General features: G+C 38.2%; 1 protein-coding gene across 10 annotated transcripts in view; it reads left to right on the forward strand.

Moving 5' to 3' along the window:
* SGCD (sarcoglycan delta) overlaps positions 1-21,840 on the forward strand; it is a 1,112,169-nt gene that overhangs the window by 637,455 nt on the left and 452,874 nt on the right. For 2 of the 10 annotated variants that reach the window (XM_078363713.1, XM_078363716.1), the window contains exon 3: positions 19,713-19,758. The exons of 1 other annotated variant lie outside the window; for it this stretch is intronic. In XM_078363713.1, coding sequence (XP_078219839.1) covers positions 19,756-19,758 — 3 coding nt within the window. In that variant the 5' untranslated portion in view covers positions 19,713-19,755. Of the gene's footprint in view, positions 1-15,451; positions 15,536-16,911; positions 17,010-17,290; positions 17,385-19,153; positions 19,321-19,712; positions 19,759-21,840 lie in introns of those variants that run through there. 7 more of the 10 variants (XM_054251085.2, XM_054251083.2, XM_054251081.2 and 4 more) reach the window with 7 other exon arrangements.

The raw sequence follows: 21,840 nt of genomic DNA on the forward strand, positions 1-21,840 counted from the left end.
AGACTTAAACATAAGACCTGGCACCATAAAAACCCTAGAAGGAAATCTAGGCAAAACTATCCAGGGCATAGGAGTAGGCAAGGACTTTATGAACAAAACACCAAAAGCATTGGCAACAAAAGCCAAAATAGACAAATGGGACCTAATGAAACTCCACAGCTTCTGCACGGCAAAAGAAACAGTCACTAGAGTGGATCGGCAACCAACAGAATGGGAAAAAATTTTCGCAGTCTACCCATCTGACAAAGGGCTGATATCCAGAATTTACAAAGAACTCAAGCAGATTTACAGGAAAAAAACAAACAAGCCCATTCAAAAGTGGGCAAAGGATATGAACAGATACTTTACGAAAGAAGACATATATGAGGCCAACAATCATATGAAAAAATGCTCATCGTCACTGGTCATCAGAGAGATGCAAATCAAAACCACATTGAGATACCATCTCACGCCAGTTAGAATGGCGATCATTAAAAAATCTGTAGACAACAGATGCTGGAGAGGATGTGGAGAAAAAGGAACACTTTTACACTGTTGGTGGGAGTGTAAATTAGTTCAACCATTGTGGAAGACAGTGTGGCGATTCCTCAAGGCCTTAGAAATAGAAATTCCATTTGACCCAGCAATCCCATTACTGGGTATATATCCAAAAGAGTATAAATCTTTCTACTATAAGGACACATGTACACTAATGTTCATTGCAGCACTGTTTACAATAGCAAAGACCTGGAATCAACCCAAATGCCCATTGATAATAGACTGGATTGGAAAAATGTGGCACATATACACCATGGAATATTATGCAGCAATCAGAAATGATGAGTTTGTGTCGTTTGTAGGGACATGGATGAATCTGGAGAACATCATCCTCAGTAAACTGACACAAGAACAGAAAATGAAACACCGCATATTCTCACTCATAGGCGGGTGATGAAAAATGAGAACACATGGACACAGAAAGGGGAGTACTAAACAGTGGGGCCTATTGGGGGGAAAAGGGGAGGGCCAGTGGGAGGGGGAGGTGGGGAGGGATAGCCTGGGGAGAAATGCCAAATGTGGGTGAAGGGGAGAAGAAAATCAAAGCACACTGCCATGTGTGTACCTACGCAACTGTCTTGCATGCTCTGCTCATGTACCCTAAAACCTATAATCCAATAAAAAATTAAAAAAAAAACAAAACAAAAAAAAAGAATGAGAGTCCTACAAATATCTTAAGATATGACCCACTTGAATATGTTCTTCAGCAATATCTTAGGGAACTATACAGAGGAAGGGAGAAGCTGGGTTTAGGGCAGGGCTTTGTGCTCCACTAACCTACTCTACCAGCAGAGTGCTAATTATCTTGGGTTTCTGCATTTAAGTTCTATACAATGTCAACATCATCAAAAAATATGTTTCTTTTTCACAAAAATTTGAAAAAGACTCATCTAATATCATGGTTACTCAATTTACTCAATGGTGTGCTAGAGCCAGCTCTTACCCATTGATGAAAACAAAATGAGCTTATTTCTTCTCTGTTCCATGTTTGGTGACATCATGTTAGTTATTTGAAGTTAGCAAATGCTACAAACAGGGTTTTGTTTTGTTTTTTCTTGAGCTAGTTTATCAACCTATAGTTACAAATGAATGTAAAGTAATGGTTCCATGCCATAGCTGGCTAAGGGCATGAGTAGGATAAGATCCCAGATCTTCTGACCCTGATTCCAGGGCTATTTCTGAGATACCCAATATCACAGGAAGGTGAAGAAATTTGCACATGTTCCATGCCTGCATGTACCAAAGTCACTCATGTAGGTTAGGTGGTTTTATTTTCACAAATACTGTGAGAAGTTTGACTTTTGTCTCCATTTTTCAGGTATAGACTCAAGTCAGAAATGGTATTTTTTTGGTCCCAAAACATTTATTTATTGAGTGGCAGGACCACAGTTTTCAAATACATAGAGGCAGCTTTTTCCCTTCTACCATACTGACATCTATTTTGTGACCTTGAATGTTACTTTGTTGAACATAAATTTCTTTACTGATATACTTAGAAAAACGTAATCCTTAGCTACCACATAGGAATTCTAAAACCCAAGTGAAACATTGTGTGTGTGAATGCATTTTATAAATTACAAAGTGCTATTAAAATTACATTAGTCTATTACTCATATAAAATATTAAATCACGACACCACTCTGCTTCAATTTCATATTCATTAATAGCAATGAGAAGCAGTTTAGCAAAGGACACAGACTTTGTCATCAGACAGGTTTGAGTTGGATTCCACCTTTATCTCTTATCCACTATTCCACTATGTGATTTGGGGAGGCTGTGTAACTTCTCTGTACCTCAGTTTCCTCATTTATAAAATGGAGATAATTCTAACACCTAACTCATAGAATTTTTGTAAAGATTAAATAATACATGAAAAGCATTTAACATGGTGCCAGGTGAAGCATTAACTCCTCAGAAAATTAACTGGAATTAGGATCATTATCTTATTCACTGCCCTCACTTAACCAGCCTGACAAGAAAATTGTCTCAGCTCCTTATTTCTCACAGACACTGGCTAGATGACTATTCTTTTCCAAAACTCAGCTTAAGATTAATTTGTTTACAAAGCCTTTGACAGTACTTCTCTTTCAATCCATATTTGTATTTTTTTTTCTGACTTTCTTTCTTCTCTCCTCTTCTCTAAGCCATCTGTCTCAGAACTGTGTATATCTAGCTTTGTCCCTCATGAGTTAAGCATGCTTTTCTTTTGCCTCCTCTATTTTCTTTTCCCTCTGCCCTCCCCTTCTCTTCCTTGAGAGTTTGTTGCTTGACCTCACACCCATTTAACAAATAATTATGAGTTAATGATTCACAGTACTTAAAATTTTATATGGTAAAAAACCTATGTCCTTTCAGCTTAAAAGTTATGAAAACATTTCTCTTAAATTTTAAAAGGTTCAGATTTAAAAGAGAATGTTAAAGTGGCATATAATTTATACTTGACTTCCCACCCCTTTTTGTTTTCTATTTCTTGATTTTTTCTGCCTTTTCTCTAGAAGTAGTTGGCTTTATCCTTCTTTGATTTTTGTGTGTGTGAGATAAAGAGAGATACTGTAATTAAAGCAGCTAGTACATAATGAATACTTAGTAAATGTTGGCTGCTATGATTATGTATAAATATTATGCTAATAAAGACAGCCTATGCCTCTTCTCTAATTCTAACCACAAAACATTATATCCATAAGGTAAAGTCTCCTGAAATAAATATAAGTACCTCCGAATGTCTGTGGAAAATCTGATTTGAGGTAGTAAAGCTACCTGTCTTAATAGATGAAGGATGTTGTTACTTAAATGGCTAGTTTGTTGGTTCATAACATTTTAGGGTACTAGGATCATAGTCTGCTAAAATGATAAGTGTCTCCATTAAGTAAATGCCAGTAACAATTTATTCATTTGTAAATGTAGACTCCACAATGTGAATTTTGGATTTCGCTATAATGTGTAATTCATTCTGGAATTTGTAAATGCTCTTCATTTTAACTTCATGAAAATATGCATTAAAATGCAGCACAGGCCAAGACATCCTACTTGTTTTTTCAATTAAGTATTTAGGCATCTTTTCTATTATCACCTTTTTATACATCCTGAAATCTTAGCCCACAGCACCTGAAAATCTTCAGAAATTGCAGTTCTATGATGAGATGGTTCACGATCCCTGTAGCTATACACAATAAAGAGTGTTTAGGGAAAAAGCCAGTTTAGTCAAAAATACAAAATTTATGAAACATAAAGAAAGGCCAAATCTATAGGAGGGTCACTGTATTGGTGAGATTTATTGCAGTTGAACTTTAAGTATGTGATATTCAAGGCTATACTAATCAATATAACAGTTTAAACATTTTCTATCTTCTGAAACTTAGTCTGTAAAGACTAAACCTGAGAATAAAATTTAGATGTAAGCTGCATTGATCAGTAAGCACTTTTGGTATTTAGGGAGAGTATAAAATAAATTAAAAATTTAAGATTAAGATTTATGAATCAAAATTAACTATAATACAGACATTGCATTGTCTTAAATGGTCTAATCCACTAGTACTATAATTACCTATACCATCACTTTGGGTACAGTTTTCTGGTCTTCCCTCCATCCCTTATTCCATCATCTAACAATTATTATAGTGTCTACTCCAGCCTAGGTAGTATGTTAGGCCTTGGTGAACACAGATGTACAGAACAGACACAGTGCGTTGTTCTCAAGAGTTGACAGTCTAGCTGAACATTCAGATAGCTAAGCGATAACAGTAAATAATGGCAAGGAATATGAAAGGAAAATCATAAGATTTTTATAGAAAATATAACAGAAGACTTAACAGAAGAATTGGGTAAAGAGGAAAGAGAATCCTTGTGGAAGAGGGGAATGGTCAGCTATTTCCTTCAGCAGTTATATAGGAGGCATAGGGTGCATTCCATTCAGTGCCTTATAATTCATATTAATAAGATTATGGATTTTTTTCAGTTGCATTACTTTTTTCCCTAGCTTCATTGAGGTATGCTTAACAAATATAGTAGATATTTAAAGTGTACAGTGTAATCATTTGATGTATGTGTATGTTGAGAAATAAGCACCACAGTCAATCTAATTAACATAGCCACTACCTCACAGTTAACATTTTTTTCTGTGTGTGTGGTAAGTACACTTGAAACTTTCTTAGCAAATTCTAAGGATACAATGCATTATTACTAACTATAATTACCATGTTGTCCAGTAAGTCTCCAAGACCTAGTCATCTTGTAAGTGAATATTTGCACTGTTTCACCAATATCTCCCCTTTACCCTATCTACCACCCCTCTGTGACCACCATTCTATGCTCTGTTACTTTGAGTCTGAATTGGTTTTTAGATTCCACATATAAGTAGAATCATGCAGTATTTGTCTTTCTGTGTCTGGCTTATTTCACTTAACACAGTATCCTTCAGATTTATCCATGTTGTCACAAATGGCAGGATTTACTTTGTTTTTAAGGCTGAATAGTATTGTACTGTATCAATCACATTTTCTTTAATCACTTATCAGTTGATGGATGCTTAAGTCATTTTCATGTTGTGGCTATTATGAATAATGCTGCAAAGAACATGGGAGGGCAAACATCTCTTGAAGATAGTGATTTTTACCTTTGGCTATATACACAGAAGTGAGTTTGTTGGATCATATGATAGTTTCGTTTATATATATTTTTAGAAATCCCCATGCTGTTTTTAATAATTATCATAACAATTTCCTTTCCCATCAACAATATGCAAGGGTTCCCTTTTCTGTATATCCTTGACAATGCATGTTTTCTCTTTTGTCTTTTTGATCATAGCCATACTAACAGATGTGAGATAATACCTCACTGTGGTTTGGTTTGCACATCCCTGATGATTAGTGACATTGAGCACCTTTTCATATACCTGTTGGCCGTTTGTATGTCTTCTTTGGGAAAATATTTATTCATGTCTTTGCCCATTTCTATTCAGATTATTTTTTTTTCTTATCAAGTTTTGTGAGTTGTTAAATATTTTTGATATTAACCCCTTATCAAATATATGGTTTACTAGCCAGAGCAATTAAGAAAGAAAAAAAAAGTCATCCATATCCGAAAGGAAGAAGTCTCTGTTTGTAGAGTGTATTAATTTATACATAGAAAACCCTAATGACTTCACCAAAAAAAAACTACTAGAACTTATAAATGAATTTGGTAAAGTTGCAGGATACAAAATCAATATACAAAAGCCAGACAAGTTTCTATACACTAATAACAAACTATCCAAGAAGGAAATCAGGAAAACATTTCCCTTTACAGTGGCATCAAAAATATGAATAAAAATAAATTTAATCAAGAAGTGCAAGATCTATACACTAGAAACTATAAAACATTGATGAAAGAAATTGAAGAAGACATAACTAAACGGAAAATAGCCTGTGTTCATAAATTAGAATAATTAATATTGTCAGAACGTCCATACTACCCAGAGTGATTTACAGATTAAATTCAATTTCTATCAAAATTTTAATGGTATTTTTTATAGGAATAGAAAAACACAAAAAGAATAGGAATCACAAAAGACCTCAAATAGCTAAAAACAATCTTTAGCAAGCAGAATGAAGTTGGAGGCAGCGCTCTTCCTGATCTCAAATTATATTACAAAGATATTGTAATCAAAACAGTTTGGTACTTGCATAAACACAGATGCATAAACAACACAGAACAGAATAGTGAGCTAAGAAATAACATGTGCACAATGTGTGGTCAACTTTTTTGACAAAGATGCCAAGATTACATAATGGAGAAAGGATTGCCTCTTCAGTAAATGGTATTGGAAAGTTCACACTTTATCCTGTGAGAAATAACTTTCTAACTATTTAGCCTAAGAGTGAAACCAACACTGTCTAAGGATTGAAGAGTGCATTGTCAAAGGACTGAATGAGGGAAGGTGGAGACAGTAAATGATTGTCCAACCAAGATGATTGATAATAGAGGCCTGAATTCAATTAATGAGAGGATTCATTGAAGAATTATTATTGAACATTATTTTCTTACTGAAGAAGTAAACTAGAAGACATAGGTTTGCTATAAAAAGTTACAGCGATGAATTTGTAAATGTACCCTCTAAGTCATAAGAATTTATTGTGATAATTAAGTCACTGGAAAAATGGCAAAAATAAGGGTAGAATTCGGTTAGCTTTTAATGTAAATACTTGCCACCAAAGCATACCTGTTCTGAATCTATTTAAATATCAACTAATGGGGTAGCTCACAAAATAGATAATTTAATAATATCTGCTAATATTTGAACATTTGCTATGTAAGAGCACAGTAAGCATTTGATACATGTCAGCTGTTGTTATGTATGTAAGAGCTACTTTTACTGAGATTATTTTGTTAAGGCCTTGCACAGCCATAGGAGATGGCTGCTGTCCTACTTGACAGAGGAGGATTCAAGGATAAGAGAGTTTAATAACAGGATCTTCTCCTGAAAAAGAGGACAATAATCCAGACTGCCAAATTCCACACCAGAGCCAAGAAATTCTAACTTCTATAAATCACAAATATGATGGCAATTTCAAAAGTTTTCCCTTACACAGTTTACTGTAACTGAATGTTAAGAATACCTTCAATTTAATGGTGTTAAAACTAAAAGGCTGTGGTTTCCAAATTATATAAAGTATTCACACAATGTGTTGAAATGCAGTGAACTTCAAAAGTCTTTCCAAAACCTCAATTATAGTTTTTCAGTGTGGAAATGTTCTATGTTTTGATTTTGCTCTTAAAAAGCAGAAATTCTACTGATGCTAATCATGTCGCTACAAACTGAAGTTTGACTTCACCTTTCACATTGAGCTCCAGTATTGCTGTGGCTCTTCTAATAATAGAATTTTTAAGTGTTTCTTCTGGATAAAATATTGATGTATGATACGATCTTAGTGAGAGAGGATAAAATGAAGTGGCTCCATACCCGTGGTCTCTTCTAAATATGATGAATTGCATGGATAAAGAATTGACCCATTTATCTCACCGTAAACCCTTACTAATTCATTCTTCTACATTCTGTGTCTGAGAATTTAAAGATATTACAGTAGTTATTCATGAACGAGTCTCTTTCCATGGAGTTCTCACAGAATGTCTTTCACAAGTTCAGTGAACAGACTTAGAAAGCTGATTCTATCAACTCAGCAAGAGAGGTTCCATCTCTCAATAATAGATTCAGACATTAACCAACTTCATGAGATTGATGTCTAAATTAGAAATGCCATTTTTAAATTTGTCATGAGAAATAGTACTACATGCGTAGGAATAGCTACATCTCTCCTCCAAGAAGATCTACACGACAAGAAGGAACATAATGAAAAGGATAATTAATGCATTTAAACTCAGAAAAAAAGAGAGTTAGAGAAAAAGGATTCTTTAATGGCAGCAGGTTAAGTCACCCCAACAGGTATAATTTTGTCAGTGGTACTAGAGACAGTGAAAGTCCTCCCCACAAAGTCTTGTATGTACCTTGAGGATAAGGACGCTGTTTTGTATATATCATATCTCCAATCCCTGGAATGAACTCTTCCTACTTTTTTATGGCTCTAATTTCTTCTATGCATCCATGGATGACTTAATTTTAGGGGGGATAAAGTCTCACTCTGTCACCCAAGCTGGATGGCATGCAATGGTGTGGTCTTAGCTCACTGCAACCTCTGCCTCTCTGGTTCAAGTGATTCTCCTGCCTCAGCCTCCTGAGTAGTTGGGATTCCAGGCATATGTCACCTCGACTGGCTCATTTTTGTATTTTTAGTAGAAATAGAGTTTCACCTTGTTGTCTAGGCTGGTCTCGAATTCCTGACCTCAGGTGATTTGTCTGCCTCAGCCTCCCAAAGTGCCGGGATTACAGGCATGAGTCACCATGCCTGGCCTCATGGATGACCTCTTGGATGCCATCTTCTTCATTAGATGTACAGCATAGCTGAGTTGGAGTCTAATATGCTCATCAAGTAGCCAGTCTGTCTCTTTATGCTTTTATATTTCTGTTTTTGTCCATTTCTTTCTGCTTTTTGGTGGGGAGAATCAGGGCATGCCACTGAAGCTGCTAAGTACATTTTACATGAAATATATTCCTTTGCGTCTGTTGTATCAGCACTCCATCCTAAGGTATGATCTAATGCAGCTAAGCCAGATTGGCCCAGTCTGTTGCTTCTAACAGTTTCAGCTAATTACGAGAGATGAGGCTCAGGATGTTAAAACTGTGCTGAAGTTGATCAAAATGGAAGCCTTGGGGAAAATTCCTTACCATTAAACCCTAGAATCCACTGAAGATACGGGAATGTTTTTCTTCAGTTCATTCCAGCAGATATTTAATGAGCACTTGATCTGTTAAGTGCAAGGGTAAAGGCAAATGAGACCATTTTTGCCTGCCTTTAACTTGGAATGATAACATTGTATTTTTGGACTCCTGTCTTCATTTTTAATAGCCTTATCTATTTACATTTAGTTTTTATTAGCTTACTACTTAGGAATCCTAAAAAGGACTTCTTCATTGCTTAAGAAGAAGTAAGGAGAGATGTAGGTAACCAGATAATGCATCTTGAAACATAAATTGTATTTTAGGAAGTGAAGCCCCAGCAGAAATTTCCCCAAGTGAGGGAAGTAAATGATGCAATAAATGAATCATCTCCTAGAATCACAGCCTTTGCCCTAGGAGGCAGCTAGGCATCAGAAAATGACAATCTTTTGTCCAACTCTCCTCTATTACCTATCTGTGTGATTTTGACCATATCACTTCTTTTCACTTTTCAGTTGTCTCATATAGGTAGTGAAAAGGTTGGAGTTGATGACATATGATAGAATATGCTACAACTAACCATCTGAGAGCTTTAAAATTATATAAAGTTATTTTCTGTGCAATGTATTACAGAAAGGATATCGGGAATTACTAGCAATGTTCATTAGTAGTGAAATAATATTTATGAAACAACTATGATGTGCCAGACACTGCCAGTTGTGGGATTTGCCAAATTATGTCTCTTTCACATATCTAGTAAATACCTCCTAGAGATTAAATCATTGAAATGTATAATGCTGAATTATTTCCCCTTGTAGCCTTTGGTTTGTATGTGTATGTGTGTATGTACAATTGTTGGGTTTTAAGGTTGGATTTTGAGGCTTGGCCTTTAGTATCAACCAGGATGCCTCATTCAAGAAGTTTACCATTAGCACGGAATTCCTGCTCCCGACGGTTGTCTCTTATCCCACTGAGCACTGATATGATTGTAAAAGTAAAGATGAGTCATGCTATGCCTTTTTAAAGCACAGGTCTTATTTATTTCTGCCTATTATGGAGTGCCTATCATGCAGTCTAACCTCCTTTTATTGATCAATAAATTTCATTTTCAAATAAAAATGTGTATTTCAAGAGCTTACTTACATAAGCTATAAGGCAATGAGAAATTATGGACCAGAAAGAACTTTAAAAGAATTTGTTAGTGTTTTTCATTGAAAAGAAACAGAATACATGAAGCCATCAATTCAGCTATATCAGTATTTGCTTCATGCTCTTTAATTAAAAAGTTAGGTTTGCAATACATTTCATTACTAATCACATTAAATTATCAAATGTATGAGTTCCTTCTGAATGTAATGACTTAGCTTGAGAATCCCTCATTGTGTACCATGTATATATTTGAATTTCCAAAACAGAAGATGACTTCAGCTTAGACACTGTGTCTGGCCAATAGAGATATTCTCAAAATGTTTGGGTCACTGTTTTGTCACTGGGCCAAACTTCCTAGTCCAGATTCCTTCCACAATAATGTCTCTTCAAAGTCAGATAATTTTGCCCTTGGCCATGGAAAAGTACCATTGGATTTACTCTGTTTTGAAGAGCCAAAGCAGAGTGAGTGTCATTTCCCATCAGGTATTATTTATAAACTCTCAGATGAAAGGCCGGCATCATGTTACTGTCCTAATCATTTGCCATCAGTTTAAGTCTAACTCAACTGTTTTGGGCTTTCATAGAATAAATACCTTTTCTATGCTTTGCCTAAATATTGCCTCATAATATTTCTAAAAAATATATTAAAAAATTACCTTCTCTGGGCAGGATGCTGAAGTCAGTGTCCGGCATTTTGTCATCTATAATTCACATGATACTTTAATTTACCCAACACCTTTTCTCAATTTCCTAATAATCCTACTTAGCCATTTTGGTGAGATGGAGGTGACCCTTTCTTTTTGCCTCCAGGGTTGTTATAGGAGCCAGATAGAACCAGCATGAGGACCCCATTCTCCTGGTCACAGAGATTTGTTCTGGGATGGATAAGCATTGGCTCAAGCTGGAGAAGATCAATTTTCCCAGGGATAGTGAGCTTGTGACTTCCAGTAGGTGTCGTACCAGCCAGTGGAGAGAGTAAAACTGTGGGTGAAGCCAAGAGAAGCCTATTATATTTCAACTATTACTCCCAGTCCTGCCTTCACATCCACTTCTTGCCTTTACTGTTTTATGATTGAGTACATCTCTCCCCCCAACCTCCTTTCTTCCTTAGGCTAATTTGAATGAGTTCTATCTGCTGTAACCAAGAGTCCCGATGAATGCCTCTTTTCAAGTTTTTGCTGTAGCTGCTCTGCGCCTCTGTATGACTTCACTGTATTACCTCAACCTACCCCACCCTCCACCCCAAGTCAGTGGCACAACAAACCACACTTCCTATATTCACAGCCTAGCTTGTATTTCAGGCCCTACAGGCTTTGCCTGACAACTGACTTGCTAATTTCTAACGAGTCTTTTTATATCTTATGAGACAACTTGGTTTCCTAGTACAATACACTATTTTAGCAGGTCAGAAAGAGGAAATAAAATCTAAAATGTCAAGATATAGAAAGTTGGATTATATGCATATTCCTGTACTTGGATTTTTTTATTAAAAGACTGCATTTGATTACTTAAAAATATCTATTGTGTACTTCCTACAAGCTAGGTACGGTGTAAGGAATGGGATACAACCTGGGGAAAGCAGGCCAGGTCTCTGCCCTCATGGAGAATATTCATTGTCTTTCAGGAAAGATTGACATAAATCAGATAAAAATACAAATATGTATATACAACTAAAATAAGTGCTAGTCTATAGGCTTATTATAACATGGGACTGTTGGGTCTTAGGGTTCAGGATGAAATAATTCTAGAGGAAGTGACAGTGGAGGTTAAATATGAAGGCCAAATAACAGTTAACTGCATGACAAAAGTGAGGGAAATTTCTAGAAAACAGTAAAGTCTTTTCACAAGGTGAGAACAGCTTTCCTTCAAGCTCCGAAAGTGGAAAGATACATGATTTATTTGAGGGATTAGAAGAATGAGGGAGTGGCAGCAGATGAGGCTCAGGAAATGTGTGAGGGACCAATTGAGGTTACTGCTGTTCTCTTTTAGGCAGTGGTCAGCCATTTAAAGACTGGAGGTCATAGAGTGGGACAATCAGCTTTATGTTTTAAAAGATCCTGTAATGGATGGGTGCAGTGGTTCCCACCTGTAATCCCAGCACTTTGGGAGGCCAAGGAGGGCGGATCACAAGGACAGGAGTTCAAGACCGGCCTGGCCAAATTGGTGAAACCCTGTCTCGATTAAAAATACAAAAATTAGGCAGGCATGATGTGTGTGCCTATAATCCCAGCTACTCAGGAGGCTGAGGCAGGAGAATAGCTTGAACCCGGGAGGTGGTGGTTGCAGTGAGCCGAGATCATGTCACTGCACTCCAGCCTGGGTGACAAAGTGAGACTCCACCTGAAAAAAAAAAAAAAAACAGATCCTGTAACTTAGTAATTCTTAAGTCTGGCTCATATTACAATTATCTGAGAGGATTAAAAAATACTATTGCCTGGTAGCCATGTGATTCTAATAGAATCCAAACCTCTGGGGTGGGACCCTGGCTCTAGTCATCTTAAAAGCTATATCAGATGATTCTAACATAAATCTAGGCTTCAAAATCATAGATATAAATGATGTGGGAGATGAGTTAATACTAGTACCTGTCGTAGAGTGGTCCAAGCTGACTTGACACACTGTGATTCCAGGTTATTTTCTCCAAACCTGATAATGTTCATGGATTGCACCAATAGAAGTATAGTTTCTGAATGAAAGAGGGAGTTCCTGCGCTCTTTGCATTAGACCCAGTATACCTGCAAAGTTTGTTCACTTCTAAGCAACTCACTCAAGGAGGAAATTAAGGAAACTGAAATATTCCCAGGAAAGAAGACAACCAGGTGGCAAAGGCAATCTAAACCACAATGGAGAGGAATGGTCCAGTAGCTCTGGATATGTTTAATCTACAGTCAAAATCTCTTTTGAAAAGGATGATGTAGGAATCTCAGTTTTCACATAAGTCGAAAGATGTTATTTATTCAATGGTTAAAAATGAGGGTCTATGATATACCCATCCTAGGCATTGGAGAAATGGCAGAAAATGAAGTAGACAAAAATCCCTGCCCTTTTGGAGTTTATGTTCAAGTGAAGAATGAAGTTTTCTGGTTCACATGATCTTCAAGATTATAATCTTTAACCAACTTCTGTGATTAGAAATCATAGAATGTGTTATAGAAAGACATACTTTAGTTGTAATTTTAGAACATTAAAAGTAGAAATCTGAGAAGCAAAGAGGTCACCACATATGGAAAGATTTCAGCCGGTTCAGCCATTGTAGAGGGGATTCAGGAATCTAATGCTAAGGATAAAAAAGGTTTGATAGGAAGGAGACTCATGGGGAGTCCTTTGCAAAACTGAGAACCAAGTACAGTCCTATTGTATTATATACTAGTGGTGCTTACATAGTTCGATCATTTTCTGTGTGACATGCATTTTGCTAAGTGCTTATCACACATCGTCTCACATAATATTTGTAACACTCATTATATAGGTGAAAAGAATGAAACTGTCAAATTATACTTTTAAACAGTTAAAAACATAACATGTAAATATGAAATGATGATGTATCAGACATTTTATGTGACTCCTTAATAGGGGAATTGGTGTGATGGTAAGACTGGTTCCAATAACATCTGGGGAGCTCCTTATTTATAGGTCTATTAGCATAGGGATGTTAGCAGAGATTGCTACCTTGGGTACAAGACTGGTAATGTCCCGAAGGGCAATAAACTATCACATTCGAGGTCATTTTCTCTACTGAAAAGAAATTATTTGCATCTTTATTGGATAAAAGTCTCCAAGTTAACATGTACCTATACTAAATGTGGAAACCTTTTTCAATAGTAGACTGAGTTCAACAAATGACATTCCCCTTAAATTCTTCTTGAGAGGGCCTGTTAAGCAATTCCCACATGTGATACTGAAAAAATAAAAACATAACTACATTTTGGCTTTCTTTTTCAAGTTTTGCATGATGTTTCTTAACATTAGAAGAATTAAGTAAGTTTTCAGGACTTTCTAGCTAGCAGTAATCAAGCTGGGTCTCCGACCGAGGTCTCTCCAGATGTCCACACTGAAATGAGCAGGTGCTCCCCATATAGCAGGTCTTTGGGGAGACATGGGCACAGGGTCTCGTGAATCATATCAGCATTGATTAGGACTAAGTCCAAGCTTCAGTGTTTTTGTTTGTTTTTTTTTTAAACTGGTAACCAGAACATTCAAAATTAACTTCTTCGACTATTTAAAATTTCTTCTGTTTTCCCCAAAAGAAGCTGGACACAAAACGTGAATAACAAACAATAAGCAGTTCATTAGCCATTTGCTACCACTGGCTCTAAGACAAAGGCTGAGAAACCCCACATAGAAATCTGATTCTTTACAATTTGTAGCAGCTATTTTCTCAGAAAGATTTCTTCCTCAACTTGTGGGATTTTATTTTGCTATTGTTGTTAATTCAGGATGTTGCAGTTTCCAAACATGGATATTGAAATTGTTAATAGTCTTCTATTTATAGAGTGGTAATTTTGAGCTCTTAAGGTATAAAGAGAAAGGCCAGTTCCCTAGAATGGCACTTTGTTCAGCCTCATGTAACTGACTGCAGATTTGATCTTGCTGTTTTTCTTTCCTGTGAGTTAATCTCAAGGAAAGAACTTCAGTGTTATGTTTAGGGAATAAATGGAAAGTAGCTGTGTGGCAGGCTTAATGTTCCAATAAGGCTTCAGGACAGTTCTCCAAGTTTAAGGTGATAGGCCCTTATTACATAAAGTTAAAGCAGCAGAAAACCAGCCACTCAACTACTTTACTCTAGAACTCACATTAGATGTGAGCAATTTTGCTTTTAGGTTAGAGAAAAGGTTTGGCTTTTCTCCATTAAAAATAAAGTAAACTGAAATGTATTTGTAGGCAATAATAAATAGTTTACATAGATTATCTCACTGAGTCCTTAACAATTCTATAGGTGGATTCTATTATTGTTCCCATTTCACAGATGCAGAAACAGATGGAGAGAGGTTAAGAAAGCTGATCAGGGCTTATAGCCAGTAAGATGCAGAGCTAAGATTAGAACCAGGCCATCTGATTATAAGGCTAGATGATATCACCTTCCCAAATTATGCTGCAGTAGAGAAAGCACGTAGAAAAAGAGAGCATGCCAGTTAGAACGGTGATCATTAAAAAATCTGGAGACAACAGATGCTGGAGAGGAGGTGGAGAAATAGGAACACTTTTACACTGTTGGTAGGAGTGTAAATTAGTTCAACCATTGTGGAAGATAGTGCGGAGATTCCTCAAGGATCTAGAAATAGAAATTCCATTTGACCCAGCAATCCTATTACTGGGTATATACCCAAAGGATTATAAATCGTTCTATTATAAAGACACATGCACATGTATGTTCATTGTGGCACTGTTTACAATAGCAAAGACCTGGAACCAACCCAAATGCCCATCAGTGATACACTGGACAAAGAAAATGTGGCACATATACACCATGGAATACTATGCAGACATAAAAAAACAATGAGTTTTTGTCCTTTGTAGGAACATGGATGAACCTGGAAACCATCATTCTCAGCAAACTGACACAAGAACAGAAAATCAAACACTGCATGTTTTCATTCATAGGTGGGTGTTGAACATTGAGAACACATGGACACAGGGAGGGGAGCGTCACACACTGGGATCTGTTGGGGGATGGAGGACTAGGGGAGGAATAGCGGGGTATGGGGAGGGTGGGGAGGGATATCACTGGGAGAAATGCCTGATGTAGGTGACGGAAAGATGGAGACAGCAAACCACCATGACATGTGTGTACCTATGCAACAATCCTGCAAGATCTGCTCATGTATCCCAGAATTTAAAGTACAATGAAAAAAAAAAAAGAGAGAGAGAGAAAGAGCACTAATCCCATTTCTAGCTTCAGCTCTGCTATAAACTGTCTTTAAAACCCTGGACAAGTCATCTCATCTGTCTGGGCCTCTACTTCCCTCTGTAAAATAAAGGGTAGAAACTAATTTGGATTGGATGATCTCTGGGGTGTCTTCCAACTCCAAAGATCTGATTCTGTAATTGCATCCTGACCTTAGATGTGTACAAGCACCTCCCACGCACCCCCACCACTGCTTCCCAAGCCGAAAAACTAATCCTGCTGAAAGTGTCCACTGTAATTTGATGCTAAGCTCAGACCCCGCTGAATCTACAATATCCCCTCAAGAACATACAACACTTAACAATCAGGCAAGCCAGTTCTTTTGAATAAGTTGCTAATGGGGTGTGATTTTTGGAAGTAACATGTTAATACCAAAAACAGAAAAAAGAAAACAGTTCAAAACAAATGCTCCTCTCTTAAAATCACCGCTTTTCTACAGTGTTACCTTGACAACTTAGCTCTGGCTCTTTACATATGGGGGTTTTCAGTGTGGGAGAAGAGGGGTGTCCTCCTATTTCGAGGTTTCCTCTTGTTGCATTGAAAGGGAAAATGTCAAAGGTAGAGCCCAAAATCCAGCAGAATGTAGGTACGAAGGGCATCTTGAGGGAGTGTCATCCAGAAATCATCACAGGTGCACAGAATTAGGACGCATTCTGATTCAAAGTACATTCTTGTTTCTATTTCTCATAACCATAATACACATTGCAACAGCCTAGAAAATGTTACATTTTTGGACCAGCACAGTTACAGAGCAGAGAGCAACAAAAGTGCCTAAAAAATAATTGCATTCTTTTTAGTTACTGCAGCCAGAGATATACATATCAGGTTGAGGGGACAACTCCGAAGAACTGTACCCGTCTGGAAATGCTAAAAATATTGCTCCCCCTCCAGCAACTCAAATTTTGAGCAAAGACTTAGGAAGCGGCAGGTAGGGAGATCAAATTAGAATTTATGTCTCTCAGCTGTAATAAGCTTGTTATCAGGGCTGGCAAGAGCTCAGGGGGCTGACAGGGGTCAGCTGGGGACTCAAGTGTAAGGAGCAAGTGAAAAAGGGGCAGTGTTGAGCAGAAGAGAGGGCTTATCTCCAGCATCTAGCACTACAGAGCAGAGGCTGTGTGGAGAATGGCTGCAAAATCAGAATTGGTGGTAGAAGCAGTTTCCTTTCTGGTTGTGAGTATGAGCCCGGCAGACACCATGAGCGCTGTTGCAGGGGAGTGAGCCTGTGCTTGACACATGTGTTTCCCATTGATAGCTGGAGACAGCCTAGTAGCTGTGAGTCGGTCTGACAAAGCCATATTGAAGTACAGAGTACGGTTTCAGAGCAGTCAGAAAAAGAACGGGAATGCTGTTCAGGAAATTCTTCAGGCATGGGCAGGGACTTGGCTGCAGTTCTGCAGTTGGAAAATCTGACTGGGGCAGCTTCTGAGCACAGGCTGGGCCTGCTCACACTCAGTGGGCCGAGTGGCCACCTCCTTCAGAGCTGCTCAGCAAGCCCTGGGATCGCCAGCGGTTTTCATCGGCCGGTTTGTGAACTGGACAAGAGAGGTAGGGTTCCGTTCAGTTCTTGCCTTTGCACGCCTCTATTCACTCTCTAAGCTGTCTGCCTGCTGTGTTTGCAGGCACTCCGAGTGTGTGTGTGTGTGTGTGTGTGTGTGTGTGTGTGTGTGTGTGTGTGTGTGTGAATTAGCAAGTTACAACTCGGTCATGTCAACAATTGGTATGGGGCTCTCATCTGTGCTTTTCCCCCTTTAAGGTCTGATTTTCAGCAGTGCAGAGAGACTTTTTTTAAGTTAGGATGTAGCTGGCAACATTATTGTGTAAGGAGAAGTATGTGAATTCCTTACGTTGTCACCCTGCTCCAACCATCTGTAACTTTTCCTTTCTGCGTGGAAGCACTGTTCGCTGGCAAGGAGGATAATTTTAGATGAAACTGTCTGTGTACTTTGCTTCACAAGAGTTTTAAGAGAGGGAGGTTTTTCTTTTCTCTCTTTTTTTTCTTTAGCAGAAAATGGCTCTCATTTTAGGAGGGAATCAGAGTTTGAAGTTTCTATGTTGGATAACACTCTCAGAGTGTCAAAACAGACACGTGTGTATGGGTTTCTAAGATCTTTTATAGGGAGTTTGACTGTCATATCTGGGATTTGATTGTCAGTGATACATTTGCCTAGAAGTATGCTGGATCAACATTTGTAATTCTGTTTCTATAATCATTTCCAATTTTCTCATTGAAGTAATTTGCAGTTTTACTGTCAAAAAGTACTTCTGTATTTTAGGAAACATAGATTAAAAAAGTAACAGAAAATGGCAGTTTACTCAAAATTCTTCTTAAAGGACAGAGACATAATGGTGTGAATCTTATTTCATTGATCACTTGGTTTTATTTTACACCTTACTGAAAAAGAGCTTTTTATAAAAAATCAAAGTCTAAAAAATTTTCAGCACAACAGGGATCTCAGTTTTCCTCTTCAGTTTTGATTCTTCCTTATCAACTCTATTGCAATATAGATGTTTTTCCTCTCCTAGGAAAGCTATACCTTGTTTTCTGTACAGCATTTAGAAAACACACAGTACAATGTCATTGCCTTTGAGAGACTGGTTTGGACCAGGCAAAGCCGAGCTAAACCTTACAACTGCTTCACGATGACTAGCCCCGCAATCTGTGACAATTGTTTTTCTCTGAAGGGGGTTTGGCCAGGAGCCTGGCTGGGGCGGTGGATGAATGAATGGAATCTTGGAAACTTCTTGAGTAGCTGAAGAGGGACTAGACCTCTTAGGGTGGATCCCTGTGACAACAGGTGTGCGTTTACTTGTGTCTTACGATCTTTAAACAAGTAGCTAATAGAAGAGCATAAGATTAATTCTGAAAAAAATGTGGAGAGCCACTGTTTCTCATTTCTTCCTCTGCCCAGGACCCAGAATGAGTAGGCACATTTTCCGTCCTATTGGTAGAAGGTCAGGATTTTCAGCCAGCAATTTTCTTTCTTCCTCCACTGTGTTGTACTTGGAGAAGGGAACTGAGACATGACTAGCAGCAGGATATCTTTATTCTAAGAGATAGCTCATGAACATTTTGCTTATTAATTTCATCTTTGTGTCAGGGTGGTGTGGGGAGAGCTTACGGACCACAGGACTTCAGGAAAGGAAGTGGTTGTAGAAGTCAGGACGGACTGTGATCTTACTTTTTTTTCCCTCTAAAGCGCCTAAGTGAGCAAAATGCCAAGACAGATTAGGAACTGGCATGAACCATAGCCAAGCCCATTGTCAATGAAAAAGGGAGCCTTCCGTGAGCTTGAGTGTCATACTTCTCTAAATTTAGCGTGTGTCAAGCATCCAGCAGAAGAGGAGTGAAACGGCAACTCCAGGTTGCAGGATTATAAAGAGCAGTGCCAGAAACTTGGTAGAAACTCTTTAATAGTATTTCTCTTTTTTTGGAAGTAAAGCAGGGAAAAGTCAAGCTCTCTTGACATTTGAAGAGGAAAAAGTAAGCAGAAGAAAGGGGAAGGATACAGAGGAAGAAATCCAGGGCAGAGGTGGAGGCAGTGAAGGGAGAGAAGTGGCCACGCCACAAACTGGGCAGTGAGTGTGGAGGGAGGAACCCTTAGCACAGGAATGAAACACATGTATTAGAAACAGCCAAAGCCACTGGGCACTGATTATTGGACTGGAAATGTGCAGATACTCTGTGGCCTTGGTGAAGAGAATTGTTTTAGCCACTTCACCACAGGAGACAGCAGGGTCAGCCTGCCCTGCCTTCTGGAAGTAATCAGAAAGTATATTTTGTAAGAATGGCATTGCCTGAGGGTTCAGATTTCCTAGGCAAGGAGGGAGCAGGCTCTTAAGGCCTTATTTTTAACCCATATTTGTTCCTTGCAGAGACATTACTGCCGGGAGTGTTGAGTGAAGGGACCAGGTGGAGATGGTGAGTAATTCCAGGGAGCAAAGCTTGTTCAAGGCCCTGTGCATGGTCATTTTATTACTAACATAAACTTCAGAGAGAACAAAGTGTTATATATGCCTTATTCTGATGAAGACATCTCTTTAATTCTACTTTTTCATTTTACAAAATCTCCAAGGACACATACTACATTGTTGCCTGTCCATGTGTTGACTGTCCCAAATCCAAAAGTCTAAACTCTGAAATGCTCCAGTTTGAAACTTTTTGAGCACTGATATGATGCTCAAAGGACATATTTGTTGGAACATTTCAAATTTTTGGTTTTCAGATTTGGAATGCCCAATGGTAAATGTAATGCAAATATTCCAAAACCCAAAAAAATATGAAGTCAGAAATGCTTCTGGCTTCGAATATCTTGGATAGTTTCCTAAGCCATGTCTGAGGAATGTGCTAGTACTGGGGGCAGAAGTGGGGTTGAGAGAGGAGGAAAGGTAGAGGTGGTCAGAAATCTTAGGTAAGGTCCTAGCCCTGTTCATCTTCAGATCTCATGTTTCCCATCTGTAAAATGATCAGATACCTCTGAATGTTTTTCTGTTTTCACAACCTATGATTTTTGTAATCCTGAGGTTCTTCCTTTTCATTAAGAACAACTCTTCGTCTGTCTCCCTTAAGCTCGCACGTTTGAGTCATTTCACCATTTCTCCATTTTTTCCTGGACTCTTTCTTTACTCTTCTCTGAACATATTTCCTTGAGCCTTCTCCTGACAAAAACAGTGGCTCCTTGAACTCACCTTAGTCATCTGAACAATGCACATTCCATGGTGAGGACTCCATACATTTGTGAACCAGAGAGGAAGAGGGTGATTGTAGGGAAAGGGGGAATGGTAAGAAAGAAAGAATGGAAGGTGGGATCATCTTGAGGTAGAAGAAAAATGGTTATATTGACTCAGCTCAGGGTCTGAGTCTAACACAGACTGGGATCCTGGCTGTGAGGCCTTAGGCAAGTTACATTGTCTCCAAATGTGTCCCAATGTTCTAATCTCTAAAATGGACATGATAAAAGTATCTACCTCATGGGGTGTTGTGAGATTGTACAGCTAATGCGCTTGGCATTGTCCTTTGCACACAGTAAGCACTTAAATATGTCAGACATATTAATACATGTGGTTCAGATGGACTGAGATAGCCCCAGACAAATCATCAGTGAAATAGGAAGATCAAGGTAAAATGAAGAATTGAGACAACCAGCAAAGGATAGGATGTTTTACTCTGAATTGTCTGGGTTACTTTTCCTATGTTGCCAAAATTTCTCTAGAGATACCGCATTTCCCTTTGTTTCACTTTTGTTTGCCACACAGAAAGGTCTTCATTATTGTTTCAAATTCCTGTTGCAGAGTGTGAAGTGCCTCATATAAAGGAAATCATGTAAGCTGTGGCCTCTGACCTGCTTCTCAGACAGGTCTGTAGGACTCAGGAGAAACATGTCACCATGGTTCACTAAGTATATAAATCCTGTGAGATTGGTTTGCTCAGAAAGCTTTGCTGGTGGGTGTATTAATGGAGCCCACGGTGTGTAGGAAGATAGGGATGCAATCACTTTATTCTTCTTTTTCACTGATAAAGCAATGGCACCTATTAGAGCAAGCACAATTCCCTGATAAAAACTATATTGCCAGGGATTAGAAACTCCCTCCTTGTTCAGACCACTTTTCCTTGCCAGTGTGATAGGATCAGACTCTCTTGTGAGCACCTTGACTTCCAAATAATATATTGTGAATGCCTGGAAACCCTGCTGTTACTTGCTGGAGTTGATGTATTCAGCCACTGAAACTATTTTCATCAAGTTCAGAGTAAATAAATATCAGGGTAAACTCCTCTCTCTAAATGAATCATTCAACCACATCTTGCACTAACCCTGACTGAGGTTGTGGTATCAGCGCTGTGTATTCAATGAAAGAAGACTGCTCCAGGGTAAGGACAGCGGGGAACAGAGCCACACTGTGTTCCTTTCATTCCTGTTGTTACCTATGGTTGACTTCTCTCCTCTCTCTTGTTCTATGATCTTTCTAGCCCTTTCTTTCTGTTTCTTTATTGGGTTCCATTCAC

This window comes from Callithrix jacchus, chromosome 2, assembly GCF_049354715.1.
Source record: "Callithrix jacchus isolate 240 chromosome 2, calJac240_pri, whole genome shotgun sequence".
In the NCBI taxonomy this organism is placed as follows: domain Eukaryota; kingdom Metazoa; phylum Chordata; class Mammalia; order Primates; family Cebidae; genus Callithrix; species Callithrix jacchus.